Source organism: Schistocerca gregaria, chromosome 4 (assembly GCF_023897955.1).
Source record: "Schistocerca gregaria isolate iqSchGreg1 chromosome 4, iqSchGreg1.2, whole genome shotgun sequence".
Taxonomy (NCBI): Eukaryota; Metazoa; Arthropoda; class Insecta; order Orthoptera; family Acrididae; genus Schistocerca; species Schistocerca gregaria.
Window position 1 is genome coordinate 362,613,246 of NC_064923.1, and position 22,909 is coordinate 362,636,154.

Sequence of the window (22,909 nt, forward strand, 5' to 3'; positions counted from 1 at the left end):
CCGTCTTCAACCCTCTTTTGCATCCAAACAGTACCAGTGAAACAGTCTGGATATCTCGGCACGTCATCGTTCCTTTAATCTATTGATGATTAAATTAACGTCTCTTTCCTGTCCCCCGAGCAATTCAAGTTGTACAATTACGCACTCTCGCTACTAGGAAGAGTACATAATTATACGGAACTATTCACTTGAGAACGTAATAGTAACTGTAAGGAACGTATTACTTGATCATGAGCGCACTTCGCCAGAACAGCATCGGGTGGACAGCTGTATTTCACGGAATAAGATATAATTGTTCGTACAGGCTTGCGTCTTTAAGTATTTACAGTGTAAATAAAATTAAACTACTAGATCAGTGTCTTATTATCAAAGAGGGGTCATGAAAAGCAAAAAACTATTTATTGATATGATTGTGACACTTTGAACATCTTTAGCAAGAGTGGTGCGCAAGGTGCGTCCAAAAAATATTGTTTGTGAGTTAACCAGTTTCCCCCGTTCAGTTAGTTATGCAAAACAGCTGCCCTGTATCATCATGGTTACAGCAATGTACGTGGCGAATCCGACAAAAAATTTGTTTCGAAATACGTGACCTAGCATTTATCTTTCTAGATAAGAGTGCTAAGCGTCGCCGACCGTTGGTTGTGTTGCTGAGCACGTTTGTTGACAAGCTCAGAACATCTCACCTGTGTCCTGTGGCACGATATTCTACAAATCAATTACAGTGGTCCAGCTCTCTTACTGTCTTCATAAGTGCTAGGTTCTCCCCCATATATAGCTTCGCACTTCACTTGCAACTGTCAGTTGGCTGCAGCCACCAGGATGAAAAACTATCCAATTGTGCTACCTGTTGGTATGTTTACAGTATTCTTATAAGATGTGCTGTAAGAAATATATATGTGTTTCTAGTCTCATAGTGGTTTTGCAGGCAATATGTTATTCGAGACGGTTTCCTGCACTGAGTCAGGAATGAGCAGAAGTCTGTGGGTAGTCATTTATTTGGACGGACTGATACTCAGTTTTACCGGGTCATATACAATCTGATCAAAGGAATCCGGACATTTATTATGTAATGCGAAATTTTCTACTAGACGTCACAAGAGGTGGAACCGCCATACAAGACGAGTCATGGAGTATTGTGTAGCCAGCAGAGAAACGGTAATAGCAGAGCAGTTCGGTCACGAGAGCAGAGTGATATTGAACATGGAGTAGTCATGGGACGTCACCTAAGTAACGAATGCATCAGGAACGTTTCAACCCTTCTAAAGCGGCCCAAGTCGTTGATGATGTGATTGCGAAGTGAACCAAGACCTCTTGGACGGACGGACAGGGACCGTCAGGCATTGCAGGCGGTTGTTGTAAAAAATGGCAAGAAATTGTAAGTAGCCTGTTTATATGTTTGTACGTTGCCAGCGCTGTAGTCTGTAATTAATATCGCTGACAGCGCTCTCCGCCCTCGGTAAGAGACTCTGTGGTTGGACGGACTAGCAGTTAGCAGTTAGCAAGCGGATGGCTTGGACATGTGTCCTTCGTGGAGACTTAGTGTTGGTGGAACGTGCATTGTAAAATGATGATGGATGTTGCTGGAAATGTTTGGGCACTGGAATTACTGATGACTATATAATTTTTGGAACTGGATGTCACATGAATAAGGTAAAGCCTGCTAAATACATTGTTTACTCTTCAACAAAATCTTTCTTTTGCTAACCACATGCTTCTTAGTAGATAGAGCCTACAGTAGTGAGAAGCTTTTTATTTAGCTGGCGATAGTTGCTGTTTACTGTAATGTCTGTAGTTCGTGTTATGAAGATTTTCTGTAAGGTAAGTGACTTATGACAAGTATGGGCAATTGTTAGGATTACTTCTAATTTAGGGCCAATTATAGGCTCTGACTACTAGGAGGCATATGGTTAGCAAAAGAAAAATTTTGTTGAAGAGCAAATAATGTATTTAGTAGATTTTACTTTATTCATGTGACATCCAGTTCGACAAATTATGTAGTCGTCAATAACTCCACTACCGAAACATTACCAACTACATCCATTCTCATTTTACAATGCATGTCTTACCAACACTGAGTCTCCACGAAGGACACAAGAGCAAGCCGTCCGCTCGCTAACTGCTAGCTGTTAGTCCGTCCAACCACAGAGTCTCTTACCGAGGGCGCAGAGTGCTGCCAGCGATATTAATTACAGCCCATAGCGCTGCCATCATACAAACATACAAAGAGGCTACTTACAAAATCAACGGCAGGTTTCACATGTGAGTTCCAAAGTGCTACCGGCAGTCCAGTTAGCATAATCACTGTGGGCAGGGAGTTAAAAAGAATGGGGTACAATGATGGTGTAGCTCCTCATTAGCCATACATTCCTATAGTCAATGATAAGAGAGGACTGAAGTGGTCTAAAGAACAACGTCAATGGACAGTGGGTGGCTGTAAATGAGTGAAGAATCACGCTATACACTGTGCCAGTCCGGTGGTAGCGAAGGGGTTTGGCGAATTTCTGGACAGCTTTACTTGTCATCATGTGTAATGTCAGCAGGGAACTATGGCGCAGGCGATGTTACGGTGTTGAGAAGTTTTCCGTGGTCACGGTAGGGTCCTCTTATTCGACTTAAGAAATGCTAAACGCGGAAGGGTATACAAATTTTACAGCGCCGTATACTGTGTACAGTACAGGAAGAGTTCAGAGACGATGGTTGCTTGTAACAACATCATCGTGCACCGTGTCAAAAAAACAGCATCTGCGAGGCAATGGTATGTAGACAATAACATTTCTGAAATGAAATAGTCTGAACAGAGAACCTACCTGTACCCCGAGGAAAACCATTTGGACTAATTAGAACATCGACTTCCCTCGAGACCCCAGAGCCAAACATTACCACCTTCTCTGGTCTCGGATCTTGAGGAATGATGGGCTGTCCTCTCTACAGTCATTCACACACATCACTGAAAGTTCAATCAGTCATAAACGTGAAGCGTGGGTAGACCCAACATTAATTTACTGTAATCGGTGCAAGCATTATTTGACTCCGAAAGTGTACGTCATCAAGATGATCAAGTTTGTCGTGCTAAACATTTTACGACTGCACGATCCGTCAGAAGGACGTGTGTGTGTGTGTGTGTGTGTGTGTGTGTGTGTGTGTGTGTGTGTGTGTGTGTGAATTCCTAAGGGACCAAACTGCAGACGTCATCAGTCCCTAGACTTGCACACTACTTAAACTAACTTGTGCTAAGAACAACACACACACACACACACACACACACACACACACACACACACACACACACACACACATGCCCGAGGGAAGACTCGAACCTCCGGCGGGAATGGCCGCGCAATCCGTTACATGGCGCCTCTAACCGAGCGGCCACAACGCACGGCCAGAAGGACGTGGTTTGATGTCCAGCGTAGAAGAAATCTGTCACTTTGGAATATATTACATGTTACATCAGGAGAAAATAATGCATGATGTAATTCCGACCTCTCAGTTATTATGAGTTAGTGGTTCACGAAATAATTTTATACGTTTTACGTGAATTTCATTAATAGCAGTAAAGGGAAGTATTCTGTCTCAGAATTCGAGACAGTTTAAGATCATTCTACGCTCTACAATAGTGGACTATTTTAAAAACAAAATTAGACAGTTATTTTAATTGGGCTGGAATGGATAAACTTCCAAAATCTTCTTTTCAACTGGCCCTGCTGCTCTTCAAGAGACAATCACATACATAAAACCTAATTACAAATATAAACGGTGATAATTTGATAAACATAACAAAGTTTACTCTACATTTTACAAATCATCTTGAGTAATCTCACTGTACCCCTTCATGTTTTAAACATTTCGTAAACATTTCTCTACAACTGAATTCTACTGTCTAGGCATACTGTCAACTACTTTACATGCATAATGTGTAAAAACTTCTCGAAGAGCATGGCAGAGGGTATTTAGCATTGTACGCCATGGGTCAGTTTCTTCCAGTGACATCCGTATATAGAGCTGCGGGAGGATGACTGCTGAAATGCCTCTATGCGCGCTATTAGTAAATCTAATACTGCCTATGGCAGCGATCCATCTGTAACTGGAGTATATTCCTCGACTCTTCACTCAGTACTGGTACTTGAAGCTTCATAAGCAGGCTTTCGCGGGATAATTTGCGTCTGTCTTCAAGCGGCAGTCAATTCCGGGTTTTCAGCATCCCCGTGGTGCCCACCCGTGAGTCAAATCTAAGTCCATTCATGTTGCTCTTCTTTTTATATACTCAGTATCTACTGTTGGGCGTACATGCTGTGGATCCGACACATCCTAGTAATATTTTGAGATGGACCATACAAGAGTTCTCTAAGAGGGCTTACTTGACTGACTACATTTTGCCAGTATTCTGCAAATGAATTGAGGTCTCTCAGCAGCTTTATCGGTTACTGAGCGTACGTGATTATTCCGTTTCACACTCACACAAAGTGTGGCACCCAGGCGTTTGTAATAGTTGCCTTGTTGATATTGTAGACATGGGATACCACACTACCACTTTACCCTTCGGCACTTCTTTGCATCACTTGAAATGTTGTCAAGATCTGACAGCTTTTGTACAGCATTTTTCAGATGTCATTTTGTTATACATAGCTGCATAGCCTGTAGAAAATTTCAAGTTACTAGCAATATTGTCTGACATATCCTTAATACACGATATGAACAACAAGGTCCTAGTACACTTACCTGGGGCTCGCTAGAAATTACATGTACATCTGTCGTAGAGTCTGTATGGAAGTAAGCACTCTGTGTCCTCACCATGGAACCCTCAGAACTGCCACAAATTTTGTGTGGTATACCGCATATGAAGGTACTTCTGCTGAGAAGCGTTTCGTGTGGTACTGATTTAAATTCTTCTTTTAAGGCAATAAATATTTTACACTACTGACCATTAAAACTGATAGACCAAGAAGAAATGCACATGATAAACGGGTATTCATTGTACAAATATATTATACTAGAATTGACATGTGGTTACATTTTCACGCAGTGTGGGTGCATAGGTCCTGAGAAACCAGTACCCAGAACAACCACATCTGGCCGTAATAACGGCCTTGATACGCCTGGGCATTGAGTCAAACAGAGCTTGGATGGTGTGTACAGGTACAGCTGCCCATGCAGCTTCAACGCGATACCACAGTTCATCAAGAGTAGTGACTGGCGTATTGTGACGAGCCATTTGCTAGGCCACCATTGACAAGACGTCTTCAATTGGTGAGAGATCTGACATCTGGAGAATGTGCTGGCCAGGACAGCAGTCGAACATTTTCTTTAGCCAGAAAGGCCCGTACAGGGCCTGTAATATGCAGTCGTGCATTGTCCTGCTGAAATGTAGGGTTTTGCAGGGATAGAATGAAGGGTAGAGCCACGTGTCGTAACACTTCTTAAACTTAACGTCCACTATTCAAAGTGCCGTCAAAGCGAACAAGAGGTGACCGAGACGTGTAACCAATGGCACCCCATACTATCAAAAAAAAAAAAAAAAAAAAAAAAAAAAAAAAAAAAAAAAAAAAAAAAAAAAAAAAAAAAAAAAGTCTCTGAGCACTATGGGACTTAACATCTATGGTCATCAGTCCCCTAGAACTTAGAACTACTTAAACCTAACTAACCTAAGGACAACACCCAGCCATCACGAGGCACAGAAAATCCCTGACCCCGCCGGGAATCGAACCCGGGAAACCGGGCGCGGGAAGCGAGAACGCTACCGCACGACCACGAGATGCGGGCTCTATACCATCACGCCAGGTGATACGCCAGTATGGCGATGACGAATACACGCTTCCAATGTGCGTTCACCGCGATGTCGCCAAACACGGATGCGACCATCATGATGCTGTAAACAGAACCTGGATTCATCGGAAAAAATGATGTTTTGCCATTCGTGGACCCAGGTCCGTCGTTGAGTACACCATCGGAGGCGCTCATACCTGTGGTGCAGCGTCAAGGGTAACCGCAGCCATGGTCTCCGAGCTGCTAGTCCATGCTGCTGCAAAGGTCATCGAACTGTTCGTGCAGATGGTTGTTGTCTTGCAAACGTCCCCATCTGTTGACTCAGGGATGGAGGCGTGGCTGCACGATCCGCTACAGCCATACGGATAAGGTGCCTGTCATCTCGAGTGCTAGTGATAAAAGGCCGTTGGGATCCAGCGCAGGGTTTCGTATTAGCCTCTTGAACCCACCGATTCCATATTTTGCTAACAGCCGTTGGATCTCGACCAACGCGAGCAGCAATGTCGCGATACGATAAACCGCAATAGCGATAGGCTACAATCCGGTCTTTCTCCTCCTTACACGAGGAATCACAACAATGTTTCACGAGGCAACGACAGTCAACTGCTGTTTGTGTATGAGAAATCGGTTAAACTTTCGTCATGTCAGCACGTTGCAGGTGTCGCAACCGGCGCCAACCTTGTGTGAATGCTCTGAAAAGCTAATCATTTGCATATCACAGCATCTTCTTCCTGTCGGTAAAGTTTCGGGTCTGTAGCACGTCATCTTCGTGGTGTAGCAATTTTAATGGCCAGTAGTGTACCTACCTGATTACCTGGACCTATGACTTCCACGATGTTAATCGAGACAAGAGTCAGTTGGAGATTCACAATCAGCTCATATTTCATTGACATAAAGAAAAAAGTAACTTCAGGTCGCATAAAAGCTGTAGCGAAACTAGTGAAGAACATGATTTTTTTAGTCATCTGCATGTATTCCAGTCTCTGTCTTGCTCTACGGTTTTTACCATCCACAGCTCCCTCCAGTAACATGGAAGTTATTCCCTGGTCTCATAGCAGATGTCTTTTCATCATGTCTCTTCTTCCTGCCAGTGTTTTCAGTGTTTTCCTTTCCTCGCTGACTCAGCGAAGAACGTCCTCATTCTTTATCTTATCAACCAAAAACGGTCCAAATGGCTCTGAGCACTATGGGACTTAACATCTGATGTCATCAGTCCCCTAGACATAGAACTATCTAAACCTAACTAACCTAAGGACATCACACACATCCATACCAGATGCAGGATTCGAACCTGTGACCGTAGCAGCAGCGTGGTTACGGATTGTAACGCCTAGAACCGCTCTACCACAGAGGCCGGCTTCTTATCAATCGACCTAGTTTTCAACGTTTTCTTCTTTTCCAGTTTTCTCACAGTCATACTTCAATACCATACAATGCTGTGCTCCAAACGTACACGCACAGAAACTTCGCCCTTAAATTAGGGCCCATGTTTGATTCCGCTAGACTTCTCTCGGCCAGGAATTCACTTTTTGCCATCGCTTGTCTGCTGTTTGTGTCCTCCTTTCTCCATCTGTTATGGGTTATTTTGCTGCATAGGTAGCAGAATTTTTTAACATTAGTGATTCACAATTCTGACGTTAAGTTCCTCGCTGTTCTCATTTGTGCAGCTTTTCATTACTTTCACCTTTCTTCGATTTACTCTCAGTCTATATTCGGTACTTATTAATTGTTTATCTCATTCAGCAGATCATGTATTATTCTTCACGTTCACTGAGGAAAGCAAAGTCATGAGCGAATCTTATCTTTGATATCCTTCCATCTTGAATTTTAATTCCACTTTTGAACCTTTCCTTTTTTAATTTCAGTTACTGCTTCTTCGATGTATAAATTGAACAGTAGGGCCGAACGACTACGTCCCAGTCTCGGGCTCTTTTAATCCGAGCAATTCACGCATTGTCTAACACTCTCTTGTTTCGTCTTGGCTCCAGTACGTACTGCATATTACCCGTCTCTCCCTATAGCTTTCCGCTGTTCCCTGTAGCTTGCCCTATTTTTTCTCACCGAGTTTAATAACCTCCGCGAATATTTAACCGTTAAGCTAGTGTCTTGCAGTATTGAATCTAGATTTTCCACGCATAATTTTCAGCTTGTCCGCGACTTCAGTCACGCTTTGTTTCGTTGTTTCGCCTGTTAATCTTTGCTTCCACTCTTCTCAGAATAAGAAACGATAATTGATTGAAGGATCATGATGCTACTTCAGGTTGCGAAACCCGCGGCTTATATATATATATATATATATATATATATATATATGTATATATATATATATATATATGTGTGTGTGTGTGTGTGTGTGTGTGTGTGTGTGTGTGTAGTTAACTGTAGCTAAAGTAATCGTGACTCCGACACAAAGACCCAGTAGCTGCTGGTAAACGTTTCGGGACGTCCTCAGATACGCTCCTCCGCTGAATCTTGCCGACTGACCGGTCGGACGTCCGAGAGCGACATAAATACTATAGGAAAGGGGGCGTGGTCAAAGTAACACGTGATGGGCAGAGATAATCGTTGTCAGAGATAAAACTTAACTATCGATTGTCATCTTGTCAAAGATAAAACTGTCTAGCAATTCTGTAAAGCTACTGGCCATATGTCGCTAAGTTTCATTGCTTCCTCTTTCCTATTAAAATTATCCTGCTGCACATAAATTTCAATAGCTTAACTACATAGTCAGGGATAATAATTTGACGTTGTAGATAAAATTTCTGTTCCAAAGAGCTTCACTTCGTAGTTTCCTGACTGAAGATCATGCTCTGCTACAGCTGATGTGTCTATTTTTCCTAGTCGGCAAGGACTTTTGTGTTCTTTCAGCCGTGTATTTATGCTCCTCTTGGTAGTTCCAATATAAACTTTACTACACGTACACGGAATTTTGTATACACCACACGTCCACAGAGCAGTACCTGAATTATGTTTTTTTGGTCTAAAGACCGGTCTGATGTCATGTGTCTGGAAAATCTTACCGATCTGATCCATTACATTTTTAATAAAAGGGAGAGAAACTGTATTTTTCCGTCATTTTGGTCCATCCCTGTCCTTCGGTCTTCTGTTCCTTGGTCGCAAAATTCTCTTTACCTCTTTCCCTGAGTAGCTATTTTTCTCGAAAGCCTTCTTCAGATGTATTACTGCAGCGTCCAGGTGTTCCGATGTGCGTACCCGTTCGGCTCTATCGATAACACTTTTAATGACACCTCTGTTATGTTGTGGATGGCTATTGGAGCTTATATGCAAACATCTGTCTGTATGTGTTACTTTCTGAAAAACTTTGTTCCAAGCTTCCATCGGACTGTCACATAACTAAAGATTTTCCATTTTCATGGTGAACTGGATTTTTGGATTAATTTTATTTAGATGATCAAATCATTCGCTCAAAGCCTTCCTACCATGGGACCAAATCACAAATATCTACAAATCGGTACCAGCGAGATGGTTTCTTATTTGATTTGTCCAGTGCCGATTGTTCGAATTTTTCCGTATAGAAATTGGCGACTCCAGGACCTAATGGGGTACCCATTGCTACACCACCAAGTTGCTCATAAAATTCATCGTCCCATTGGAAATGACTCGAAGTAAGGCAATGTCTAAAAAATGCAGTCAAATCTCCTGGAGAAATACCCGTTATAAAAATCATAACTTCTTTAACTGAAATCATAGTGAATAAGGACACTATGTCAAAACTTACAAGAATATCTGCAGGGGCCAGATTATCCCTTCAAGTTTCTCAATAAAATGACGCGATTCCGTTATTACATGAGTCAGTTTTCCCAATATTTGGTTGTAAACGAGTTGCCAGATATCTGGTCATGTCATATATGGGTGAACTGATGGGTCTGAAACGAAAACCTGTTTCATGAATTTTGGGTACACCATCCAGTCCAGGACACATAGCTTAACTCTTCAGCAAAGCTCTTTTATCTTCTTTTTGAATAGAGGGAGATGACTTAACCAGATTATTTGTTTTCTCCAGTACGCTGGCTGTAGGGTTCTTCGTCAGTTTTTTGTTCTGTCCTTACGTTAAAAGGTTCAAAATTTTGCTGCGATAATCCTCTGTATTCATAAGAACAGTAGCATTCCCTCTATCAGCAGGAAGAACCACTGTCTCTTCATCTGCATGTAAACCTCTGAGAGCCTGCCTCTCGCCTTTCGTTAAATTGCTTTCCAGAGGTTTACTGTGGCTTAAGGCCCTGTTGATTTCACTTCGAATTGCATTTGCAGTTTCCTTGGGGATATTTCGAGTACCTGCTACTATATTCGTGATAATATTCTCAACTGGTATTCTCATAGGTGTCATAGCGTAATTTCCTCCTTTAGCAAGGACGGAAATCTAATCTTGAGATAATACTCTCTCCGACTTGTTAATAACAGTATCAGACATCACCGTATGGCTTATAGTTGCTACATTAGATTGTAAGCTTCCGAACTTTTTCTTATGTCTACTATCAGTCCTTTCCCTCATAGATTCCATAGATGTAAACGTAAGGTAATCTATTTTATTCCATAGATCTATCTGTACCTTACTAGCAAGGAATAAATGCAGTTTCAGTAACTTAGGGGCAACAGAATCCGTTTCTCGTCTTGTATGATGTATCCTTTCTCGGAGTAGTGCTCTTTTTATACAATTATAAATCCAATGCATCCGGAAGATCTTCTTCAGCTTTAAAAAGTTCAGTATGGAAGACGAGTCTCTACAACGTAACAAGAAGGTTAAAGTACAAATTAAATGTGCTCTCTTATTACGCAAGAATTCCAAACGTCTGACTGATTTTGAGAATCCTCCCCGTAGAGTCTTTCTTGGACTACGACCTGAGGTTAACCAGCAGTTACGTCATCCGGTCGTGAACCTCTTTATTCTATGGCAAATACACAGTTCTGGAATAAATGTAAGCAATGGAATGATTAAATCTCTGAAAGATCGCGGCTATGGCTGAGAAAGAGCAAGCATCTGAATGTGCAATGAAATGACGAAAATTACAAATGTGGAGTTGTGACAAGTAGATAAGTGAACTATCGGTTTGCAAAATTACTTGGTGCTTGTCGCAGTTAGGTACTAGGCATCTACATGAGTTTGTGAAATTTAACTGTACCTTTCTACACATCAGTTACAGTGATTGTTTGTCTGACCGGAGAAACCCAGACGTCCTTGCAACTGAGAATGCGCTGACGAACGTGGGAAAATGAACCCGAACAGGAGTCTGAATTTCTCGTTCGCATGGCCCTAACACGCCGAAGTTGCACGCTATGATAAGCATCATCGTCGGTGCAGTATGAGCAGATCGGTGGCACCACGTCTGGGTTCCATCACGTATGTCGATAGAACCACTCTGCTGAGAACTCAATCATTGGTCCCCACTCTGCTTCCAGTTGGCAGAGAGGGCAGCAGAGTTCTGACACGTTCAGCGCCAAGTACAGAAACGAAGTCCTTAATTTCTAGTCAGTAAAGAACTCACAGCTCACTTATTCCCACCAAGAATCTCGGCAATGATTCCTCTCACACTGGTCCGCCAATGGCGTAATTCTTTCCTTGTAACGAAATCGCCCATAAGAAGAGAAGAAACATTAAAAACCAGTAATCTCAATTTGCTCTCCACTTTTGCTTATTGCTATGCTGTATGTTACATGCTTCTGATGTCACACGAATCTCGCTAATTGATGCCCCTTCAAACAGTAGCTAGCCTCGCATCACAGTGCATGGGAAAAGCTGTGCTTTCAGTTCATTCTGCGGTATCTTCTGAACATGTAGTATGGCAGAGCTCTTTCGCCAATCTTTTTATTTGCTTGACTTATCACGGTCCGGACGCTCACCTCAGAGTTCCGTCGTCCAGGACTAATACTTTCAGCTAGGTCGTCCAAAGTGTATACGTGCAATAAGCTGCACAATAGGGTGAGCGGCTATACGACTAGCCGAGGCCACTTTTCGCAAGGCACACGTTTTTAGCTTTTCCCATAACCTGTGATGTGTGGCTAGCTGCTTATTGAAAGGGCACCAATTAGTGAAAGTCGTCTGACGTCAGATGGCCCTAATGCAAAGATAACATCTAGCGGTCGACCCCAGCTAGCAGTTGTGCAAAGGACGTACTCTGTTGGCCTGAAGGGGGTCAGTTTTGGTATCCCACTTCTGCAGTTATCCTGTCTCCTGTCCTGTATCTCCTGCTCATCTCAATGCTAAAGATCACCCACAAAAACAGCTGATATAGCCAGCACTAGGATAAATTAAAGTATGATAAAAAGAGGAGATAAAATCAGCGCATACGAATACTTTAATGGCACGGTTTTATCAGACTCCGTCTAATTCAACTCGAGTGCACTCGAAATATTTATCGCCCAACAATTTCTAAATTTATGTTACCCCCAAAATCAGCCTGATAGCACCACAGATTATACGGAGTGACGTGGTGTCTGACTCAAATTTATCCCAGCTTTATTGGTGGAGATTCCTGTTTTACCCACTGTCATGTCACTAGGTACTGAATTTACAAAATGTGGATTGCTTTAACAACTTATATAAATCACGTAAAATATAGCACTTCATTTATTTCGTGCACGGTTCCAGATATGCAAATGTGGTTTTTGGAAAATTTGACAGTGCAATAAGAAGGCTGATAAAGCGTCTTAACTCTTGAGCAAGTACGGTTTTTTAAATAGAATGATGTACTTTCTTTAACAGCATTACCGGCTTATGTGGCCGAGCTGTTCTAGGCGCTACTGTCTGGAACCACGCGACCGCTACGGTCTCAGGTTCGAATCCTGCCTCTGGCACGGATGTGTGTGATGTCCTTAGTTAGGTTAGGTTTAAGTAGTTCTAAGTTCAAGGGGACTGATGACCTCAGATGTTAAGTCCCATAGTGTTCAGAGCCATTTGAACCATTTTTAACCTCATGCAGTAATATAATGCTTGTTATTTTTGAGGTTGATGGTCCTCGAGGACGAGCCCGAGAAATATTCTGAAACTGAAAGGCATCTCAGATGGAATCGGTTATTGCTTATAAATACGCACCTACCAGGCTACGTTGTTGTGTCAAGCGTTTCGACTGTCTACTTGCCTGCACAACAGAACTAGCAAAAACAATACCGTCTGTCAGCAGGTAATTAGTGCTACAATATTCTCTGCGTGCGGACGTGAACACCAAAGAGGAGAAGTTAGAGAAGCTACTTTTGTATAGGGAATGTCAAAGGAATGCTACGGTCGCAGGTTCAAATCCTGCCTTGGGCATGGATGTGTGTGATGTCCTTAGGTTAGGTAGATTTAAGTAGTTCTAAGCTCTAGGCGACGGATGACCTCAGAAGTCAAGTCCCATAGTGCTCAGAGCCATTTGAACCTTCTTCGCACTGGACACTTGATAGAATTATTATGTCACTATAAGTTTGAATTTCTTTAATAGCAGTAAGAGGAAGTATTCTACCTCAGGATTCAAGACCGTTTGATATCATTCTGCACTACCGTTAGTTGAAGTATATACGGCTGAAATGGAAGAACTTTCAGTATATTCTTTTTCTCTTCTCTTGTGCATTACAGGTAACAAATATGTCAAACCTGAATTACAAATAAAAACGGTCAAATTAAAATCTAATTTACTCTTAGTTTTTTTTTTTCAAACATTTCAGAGAAATATTCTGAAGTTGAACGGCAGGTCGGCTGGAATCGTGCTGTCCCAAGACGTCGACATCTAGCACAATAAATTTGATCAGCTTGATCGTGTTCACACGGGTGGTCAACCTTTCTTACCTACAGTCTACTTTGGCGTCTGTGTTAACCCTAAAATTCCGTAACTCCCCACCGATTCTTCAGTAATGATGATTTTTAAAGTAGGGAAGTAACTTTACTTCACAAAATTTATAAAGCAGTTCAAAGCATGCAATAATAATTACTTAGCTTGCACTTTATGCCAAACTTTTATGAAAACATACTGACAATGTTTTAATAACGTTACAGCCTACCGGCTACAATGAAAGCTGGAACCCCCACTAGCGGGCGGTAGGTGAGAGGTTGACTACAGCTGACGTTCACTATCTGTTCAAAAGTATCCGGACTCCACTTAGAGGACATTAATATGGCGTGTGTCCGTCCTTTACCTTTATGACGTACTGAACTCTACAGGGGACACTTCCAGTGAGGTATCCGAATGTCTGTGTGATGAATGACAGCCCATCCTTCCTCAAGAGCCGAAGCCAGTGAAGTTAATGATCCTGGACGCTGGAGTCTGGGGTGAAGTCAATGTAGTGACTCATCCCCAGGGTTTACCATTGTGTACAACTACACAGGCCAGTTGCTATGACTCTAATGCAGTTGGTCATAGAGGCGAGCTGAGCATCGACCTCCTCCAGTTCTGTACCACATGTATCAATAACAGTGACTAGCAAATGGTGATGTGCCACTCAGACTACAGCTGATCACCATATATTTTCAGTGGGCGAGAGATTTGGAGTTCTTGGCCTGGCAAATAGTCGAATATCTTCTGTTTCGATTTAGTTCAGGAAAGAAGGAACATTTGATCTTGCGTTATTTTGTTGAAACATAACATGATGAAGAGCTCGAAGAGCACATGGCTCCCGGCCTATACATGTCAGAAATACGGGGAGCAGGTGTATACGGCCAGATTTTTTTAAATGGTGAACTAAGAGCAGTGTACTGAACAACATTACATCAGTATTTGCTTCGTTTGCAGCTTAATAATTGTAGCTATTAGGAGTAGAATGCTTTTAGGTTGGTTAGTACCTCCAATGGCCGACGGCCTTGCCACAGTGGTAACGCCGGTTCCCGTCAGATCACCGAAGTTAAACGCTGTCGGGCCGGGATGGGTGATCACCAGGTCTGCTGGGCGGGGGTGCATTCAGCCCTTGTGAGGTAAACTGAGGAGCTACTTGACTGAGAAGTTGCGGATCCGGGTTAGTGTTGTGCTGTCCACATGCCCCTCCATATCTGCATCCAGTGACGCCTATGGGCTGAGAATGACACGGCGGCCGGTCAGTACTTTGGGCCTTCATGGCCTGTTCGGGAGGAGGAGAGTTAGTACCTCCTAGTAGATGTGGCAACAGCAAGCCATTAATGCTTATTTTCCCCTGGGAAGGAGGTGAGGTGTTGAATTGTGGACACAAAACTGTTAGCCTGTAGTGACAGGCACAGTCCACTTAGTGGTGAAGTTGCGACAGTGCAGCAAACATCATGTTGTAAAGTGTGTGAAGTATTTGTCGGAAGAATGTTCGGCAGAGAGAAAAAAAACAACCAACATACTGATGTGTGTACCACATATAATAACGTCTGCACTTACATCCGTTACACCCCATGCAATGCCGGCTGCCAGATTACCAGCTAAGCATACCAGAGGTAATCTTATTCTGTATCCACGCCATCATGCCAATTGGTGGGTCGTTGAGATCCAGCACGGCGTTGAGTATCCTCCTCCTGGGCCCACCGAATATGCACATGATGTCTCAACCAGCGTGAGCAGTAATATGGTGGAACGAAAGACACTGCAGTCTCCATACGTTGTAATGCTGCTGCTATCGAATTCTGACACATTCTGGAAGACGTTTCTCCTTCTTACACGAGGCGTAAAGACATCTGACAGACGACTAACGTTAAACTGCGGCTTCTGAATGGTTGTGCGTGCGTAGTCGCTGGAATAGCATCATAGCAGGTTCTCCTTCTACTTCTGCCACAATAATCCTGTTTTCTGCTTGAAAACTATTTTGCAAGTTCATTGGGACTATTTATGGGACTGCATTGCACATGATGTGTTATGCCCTTTCTTCGACCTGTGGTTCTTTGTCACCGTCCTCAAGGTCGAACCTGATGCTGTGGTAATGCAGCTTTCACTTGGTGTGGCGCTATTATCCTGGTTGCACACGCACATTCTTCAACACAGCGGACATGTTTACATATTTCACGATGACTAGGGCGTCATTATTCACTACCAAGCTGCTATGGTGATACTGTGCGCGACAGGAGGTATTTTGTAATTTTCACATCCTGGCGGATTTATCTTTTTCGTGCTGGAAAATGGTGTTTGCGACATTATCTACAACGCCTCCATCATTAGTAATTTTTTACAAATTCTTAGGCTGGTTGGTTCCCTAATTCTGTTGCTGGCGTCGTATCCGTAGAAACTTCCTGGCAAATTAAAACTGTGTGCCGGCCAAGACTCAAACTCGGGACCTTTGCCTTTCGAGGGCAAGAGCTCTGCCAACTGAGCTACCCAAGCACGACACACGTCCCATCCTCACAGCTTTACTTCCGCCAGTTCTGCAAGGTTGGCAGGAGAGCTGTGAAGTTTGGAAAGTAGGAGACGAGGTACTGCTGGAAGTAAAGTTTTGAGGACGGGGAGTGAGTCGTACTTGGGTAGCTCAGTTGGTAGAGCACTTGCCCCCAAAAGGCAGAGGTCCCGAGTTAGAGTCTCGGTCCGACACGCAGTTTTAATCTGGCAAGAAGTTTCATATCAGCGCACACTCCACTGCAGAGTGAAAATCTCATTCTGGTATCGTGTCTGTTGATGATATGACTGCATGTCCACATTGTCACACTGACAGATGTAATTGTCTTTCTCATTGAACCTGTACAGGTAAAAAATATTACGATGGTAATAAACCGTCCCAAATTAAATTTACTTCCTAGCAGCTAAATGAGTGTTGTCGGCAACATAGGCATCATCAAAACATTTGGTAACACCAACTAACGAACCATGTAATTAATTACAAATACTACTACACATTTGGTTTATCTTTTGCAGCCTATGTTAAAATTAGACCCAAAATGATCACATAAAAAATAAAAATGTTTCCTTATAAGTTTAAGCAGATCTGCCACCAAAAACTGTCTAGAACCGTTCACGCTGTTCATTTTACTTACAAGCTTAAAGCACAGCCAATTTACCAGCATGTTCACGACAGGGAAATGTCCCTGTAGCGCACTTTCCTAATACAGTACTTATCTGACATGCAGAGTTAGCTACTTACGAATTGATATTCGATGTGTAACAACAGGTGATAAGAGAGGCTGACTGGTGCTATTGCTTGACATTCACTACAATTAAAGTGAAAGCTGATGCACACACTTATTTCTGTTTCAGCGCTGGTAGCTTCAGTGCTGCTCACAAGCGGCTACAGCTTGCCAGTGGACCATTATGTAGCGGAAGGCTTGCGTCCAGGCTACGGCGTAGACTGGGCCGACGTTCCGTACAAAGGTCTGGAACGTAAGGGCTGGGGGACAGACTACGGCAGAAAGATTGGCGACTGGGAGTCAAAACGGGTGTGGGACAAAGAGCCAGAAAAAATCTGGCGCGGAGAGGCTCTCTCAGAAGTTAAAGGATTCCTGTCAGACTACGGGACAAAGGGAGCAGACTGGGCCCATAAAGGCTGGGATCGCAAAGAGTGGGACCGAAAAGACTGGGATGGAAAAGACTGGGATGGAAAAGACTGGGACAGAAAAGACTGGGAAAGAAAAGACTGGGACGGAAAAGACTGGGAAAGAAAAGACTGGGACAGAAAAGACTGGGACAGAAAAGACTGGGACAGAAAAGACTGGGAAAGAAAAGGCTGGGACAGAAAAGATTGGGATCCAAAGGACTGGGATCGAAAGGACTGGGATCGAAAGGACTGGGATAGAAAAGACTGGGGTAGAAAAGACTCGTGGAGCAAGTCACCGCTGGACAACTGGCATAAGGATGGTATATTGAAAGATGGATGGAACAACCCAGGATTTGACGTGTGGGATGAGGTAAGTCAACAGACCTAAAGCATTAAAAGACAACATGTAAAATGCCATTTAAATTTAATATTACAGACGAAATGCCACAATATCAGAAATTTAACTGGTCTCGTACAGATATGATTTTATGTATACATACTGAGGTGGTGAATGAAAATTTTCAACCAAGGGCGGGAATCGAATGTGTGTCTCCTGCTTACTGCGAAAATTCGCTAGCGAACCACTCTGGCATGCCCCACTTCTCAATTCAAAATCTCTGTGAAGTTGTTCGGACTGCTCTGCCAAGGTGGATTGGTGGCTAGAGCACATGCCTAGCAAGCAGGAGACCCGGGTACGATTCTTGGCCTTGGTATAAAATTTCACTCTCCTCTTCAGTGCATAAACAAAGAAATTTACTATTCGTCATAAATTAAAATTGCGGGTTGTCGCGTGATGTGCTTTTTGTAGGATGTACTGGCACTGATGTACAGGCAGAAGCACATTAACTGCGCACATGGTGTGCCCCACAGGTTCCAGTGGTAGAGAACATTTTTAACTCCTCAAAAATGACCAGTTCAACGTGTATTCTGCCAGGAGTGAAAAAGTATTACCTTCCAGTTATTTAATACTTACATCAACGTTGTTACACGAGTTGTTTCATTGTTTTTTAATTTGTTCACTTTCAGGCCGTACCCACACAATCAACTCAAACGTGGAATGACAGTTATAACGATACAAACTTAAGGACAACTTAACACCCACTCACCGAGTAGAGAAAATATTCGAACTAACTGGGAATCGAAACAGGCCCCATTGATTTACAGTACACCACACTGAACGCTCAACTTCCGACGCGGGCGAGTTGTTTCATTAACTGACCAAAGTGTCATTGTGGTACCTTAAGCTGATAATCACTTACTCGCTTCTACAAATGTGGACAGAGTTCGTATAGAGTGAAACCCAGAACTACACCGACAAAATTTTAAAGATTGTTCACAGATTTTTTTATGAGTAAATATAAAAGGTACTACTGGTCACCAGTGACTCGTTACGAAATAATAATATAACTGTGATTTATTCTGTTTACCAATGCAGTTACCTTCGTTTACGTGAAAATACTTTGTCAGTAGTGGAAATGACCAAAATAAGAAATCAGTAAGACATATGACAAAAAATACATAGTAAGGCAACGACCATCGTACAGTGATGTGGAAACAGCTCAACATGCCATTGTTTCACCGCTCTTTGATTGCGGTCGGTGAAGCTAACTCTTCAACAGTAAACCTATCCAGAGTACTGCTGTGTATCACTGTTAACGTATAAGTAACACTGCTGTAAATGCTAGTCAGGGACAGACAGAACATTACTGAACGCAATTTTGAGGGCTAAGAGTAAAGTGGCTCTTACTGTTGTCAGTAGCGAGTGCTGTGAGTGAAAGGAGTACGTTTCGAAATATGTGCGGTACCTGACAAGTCCGAAAGAACACACAAAATTCGAGATACCACAGCCTTATACAGGGTGTATCATAATTAATGGCGTAAGCGCATATAGTTGAATGTACGAGTACATGACACTAGAAACAGAAAAGGCTCAGTAAACATAGGGTCGAAAATGCATACCTTAAGAGGTACGATCAATTTTTCATCTTCGATACTGTGAAGTAAATCCCTTCTACTGCAAGCTCTTTGCTTTCCATATTTAGGGAAATGGTAATGTGGACAAAAACAAGAACAAAATGTCCAGTAAACATGTGCTCTAAAATGCATACTTTAAGAATTATGAGCACGTGCTCATCTTCGTTACTTGGAAACTCAACTCTTTTAATGAACAATTGCTCATAACTTTTCAGGCATGCACTTTGGAGCAAATGTTTACTGGACATTTTTTCTTCTTTTGGTCCACACTACAACTTCCCAAAACGTGGAAAGCAAAGAGGCTGAACTAGAAGACATTTGCTTCACGGTACAGAAGATGAAAAATTGCTCGTAACTCTTAAGATATGAATTTTAGACCCTATGTTTAATGAGACTTTTTTGCTTCTAGTATTGTGTACTTTCAACTGTATGCGTTTACGCCATTAATTATGATACATCCTGTATATACATAACGAAGGGAAAATTCCAACATCGGCTTCAGTCGGTCATTGAAATAAATCCAGTTGCTACAAGTGCCGGACAAGGACTTAAACCTAGATTTCTCGTTTATCGCGAGCGGACGCCTTAAGCACTTTGGACAGGTGTAGAAGAGAAACGCACTGAGGAGTTGGTGCTGAAATGCAGTTCCATGTGTCGCCAATATTTCGGCACAAGTCTCCCAGACATAGAGACATACAAGGTGAGCCAGCTACCACTGCCGCTTTCGTATTGTGGAGCCCGCAGTGTAATATCTGGCCTTGAAAAACCACGAACGACATTTTCATATTCTCTCACTCGCTACACGCAAACTACTAGTCCTACAGAAGACAACTAACAGGACCCTTTTGTAGGAAATTTAATCTAGTTAAATTTTGTACTGTTTTTCTTTTTCGCTGGAGGCTACTGTTTTCGAATTATTCACGAACAAAAGTGACCTTCAAACGCACCTCCACCCCCACTTCAGTCAGGTTTTCTAGTATGTTGTTTCTGACACTCCGTCCTACCACAGTACAGAATCTTCGGACTGCTCGAACTATTTCCGACATTCGACCTTTCTTTAGTCACTGTTGACTGGGTTATTACGCCACTAACATAGTCGGCTAATTCGTTAACATTACTAATTAGAGCCTTCTGATGAGGGTAATAAATGACTTAACGTTACGCTAACACAAATTTCACTGACATCTCGATCCATACTTAATCCTTAGAAGCACAGTAGTTTCGTAGCCAGAAAGTCTGACGAATACAGCGATGTAATTGTTTATTTTATGCGGTGAAAATTCACTAAATTGTTCGGTAAAATTTACACAAATGTCTGTTTTACAATTTATAGTTGTTCGACGAAGCCGGTGACGAAATAAAGTCAGTTCAAATAGCTCTGAGCACTATGGGACTTAACATCCGAGGTCATCAGTCCCCTAGAACTTAGAACTACTTAAACCTAACTAACCTAAGGACATCACACACATCCATGCCCGAGGCAGGATTCAAACCTGCGACCGTAGCGGTCACGCGGTTTCAGACTGTAGCGCCTAGAACCGCTCCCCCACACCGGCCGGCAATAAAGTCAGTCAGTGAAGACTAAAAAAGGTCGAATGTGGGAAATAATTCCTGCAGTCGCATATATTTGTACAGTAGTTGCAGGGAGTGCCATGAACAACAAACTAGAAATCCTGGCCGTTGTGTGTGGAGTGTGGGAGTGGCGGTGCGTTTGAAGTTCAGTTTTGTGCTTTTTTTTCTTGAAAATCTAAGAAAGGACTGGCTCTAGAAAAAAAAAAGTTTCCCAATACACCATTTAACTAGATTAAATTTCCTACAAAAAGGTCTTGTTAATTTTTTCTCGTGTAGCGAGCAAGAGAGTATGAATATCAAGTTTATGAAGGACGGCTGTAACATTGCGCGTTGCATAAAACGATAGCGATAGGGGCAGCTGAATCACCCTCTATTTGCGCGTGCAGCACTTGGGAAGACGTTGAGTTTCCGGCGGGAGCTATGTCATTCTGTCATGTCGGTGACTTAGTATTTGAACTGCTTACAACTGATAGGTTCCCGTGTTGTATTATCAACTGTACCCTTAGGTTCCACAGCGTTCGTGAGTCACTGATGGTGAGTGGTTACGAAACCAACTGCCCAAATTCACGGAGCATCAACAGTGTTCAGTCGACACACTTAACCCCACAACAGAAATACGTGAACAGTGAAAACACGGTTGTCGGAGAGTATCCAGTTTATCTTATACCCTGTGTCTAAGCCCCGTGTTGCCGCAGTACGAATTGTGGTGCGGATCCAAACCGTTTCTACGGACATACAACCCACAAACGCTGTCCAAACACTAAGCCACGCTCAGTTTTTACGGTTTTCACACTCACCTCGTGATGTTTCCAGTCGATAGGACGCTGTAATACCGGCACACCACTTGCCTTGTTGGCGACGACGGGAACAGAGGGTGTGCGTCTGAACAACGATTAATCAACAATACAATCTGCTGGACTACTTTACGAAAATGAGCACATATACGTAGTACTGCATTTTTATAATAGTACTGATTGCTATTGAACGTCTCATTATTGACGCAACAGTTTACAGGCACCACAAAATTGCACGTATGCGATTCGAAATGAATGACCAGTCATCGGAACCACTGCCTAATGTCAAGTTGGAAATGAGTGATCTATCATCAGAACCATCGCCTACAGTAATTTGTGATATTACAAGAAGTAATAATGCTGTCTTTACGTAAAAGAGGTGCATAAAATGCCAGTAGAGTGCACGTTAGTAAACGTACAGTTACTTACTACGAAAACACCCACTGCATTATGAAATTGTCCACTAACGTAGGCTGAATAGAGGATCAAACAGTGTTCAAATTTAATGTGATAGTAAAATACTAGATGTGGTGGCAAGGCTTATCTTTTCACTGTCTAGAATTTATACTTCGCCGTAAATTCTACAAGTGAGAATCGTAATAAAGTCCATATTTGTGATATCTTATTCTGCAGAGATGTATCACTAACAATGAGCATCTAGACAAAATACGACTAATGGAAATTTGTCTGTAATGATGACACCATACATCATTCGTAAACGATGGATGTTCTACCATTTGACTGCATAAGATTGATGAGTTTCACGTAAAATTATTTTCTATTCTTACTTTTACGTGGTTATATTGCTTGCATGCATACTTCAAATATTTTTTGTTTCCTATTTTTGTGACATTTTTGAATGACAGTAACGACTAAGATGTTTCTGTTTCAGCATGGCTACGCGGAGCACTACTAACTCATGGAACCCTCTAAAAGATGGCAATCTTTCCCTGGAATGCTGATGTCCAGGCAACAGCCTTACAATTTGTAATTATCCAAACAGAACAGCAGCCTAATAAAAAAAATTAAGCAAATACGTTTTATTCTCCTGCCCCACAGCTCCGTGTAATTCTGTCTCTCCAAACATAAGAAAGGAATAAACAGTAACTACTAAAGCCCGTTGTGCACTCATTTTGACAAAAATAACACTTCTTTTCCTCATCTTCCTCTGCCTACATTTCACCAAAAGTTGTGGTCAACATGCTGTTCTAAAGAAGTCCTGGAAGATAGCTATTAAAATGTTTGGTGATCTATTTCTCTCAAATTACTTTATAAATTATAGTATTGTGGAGCGTAGAGTTCTACATCAGAATAATTGTGGGTGTGTACTGTTCCCTTTTTGCACAGGTAAGGCAGCCCGCTCCAAAAATACCTAAGGGGTAATTATATCGAGGTGATATTTTAGCTAA

At 42.4% G+C, this 22,909-nt stretch overlaps 1 protein-coding gene across 1 annotated transcript; it reads left to right on the forward strand.

The window, feature by feature from the left end:
- Window positions 1–779: 779 nt before the first annotated feature.
- LOC126267047 (uncharacterized) lies at window positions 780–22,615 on the forward strand. Its single transcript, XM_049971876.1, has 3 exons — window positions 780–850; window positions 16,884–17,530; window positions 22,393–22,615. Exons 1-3 carry the CDS (start codon window positions 820–822, stop codon window positions 22,414–22,416), a joined length of 702 nt encoding a protein of 233 aa, XP_049827833.1. The 5' UTR covers window positions 780–819; the 3' UTR covers window positions 22,417–22,615.
- The last annotated feature ends 294 nt before the right edge of the window (window positions 22,616–22,909 follow it).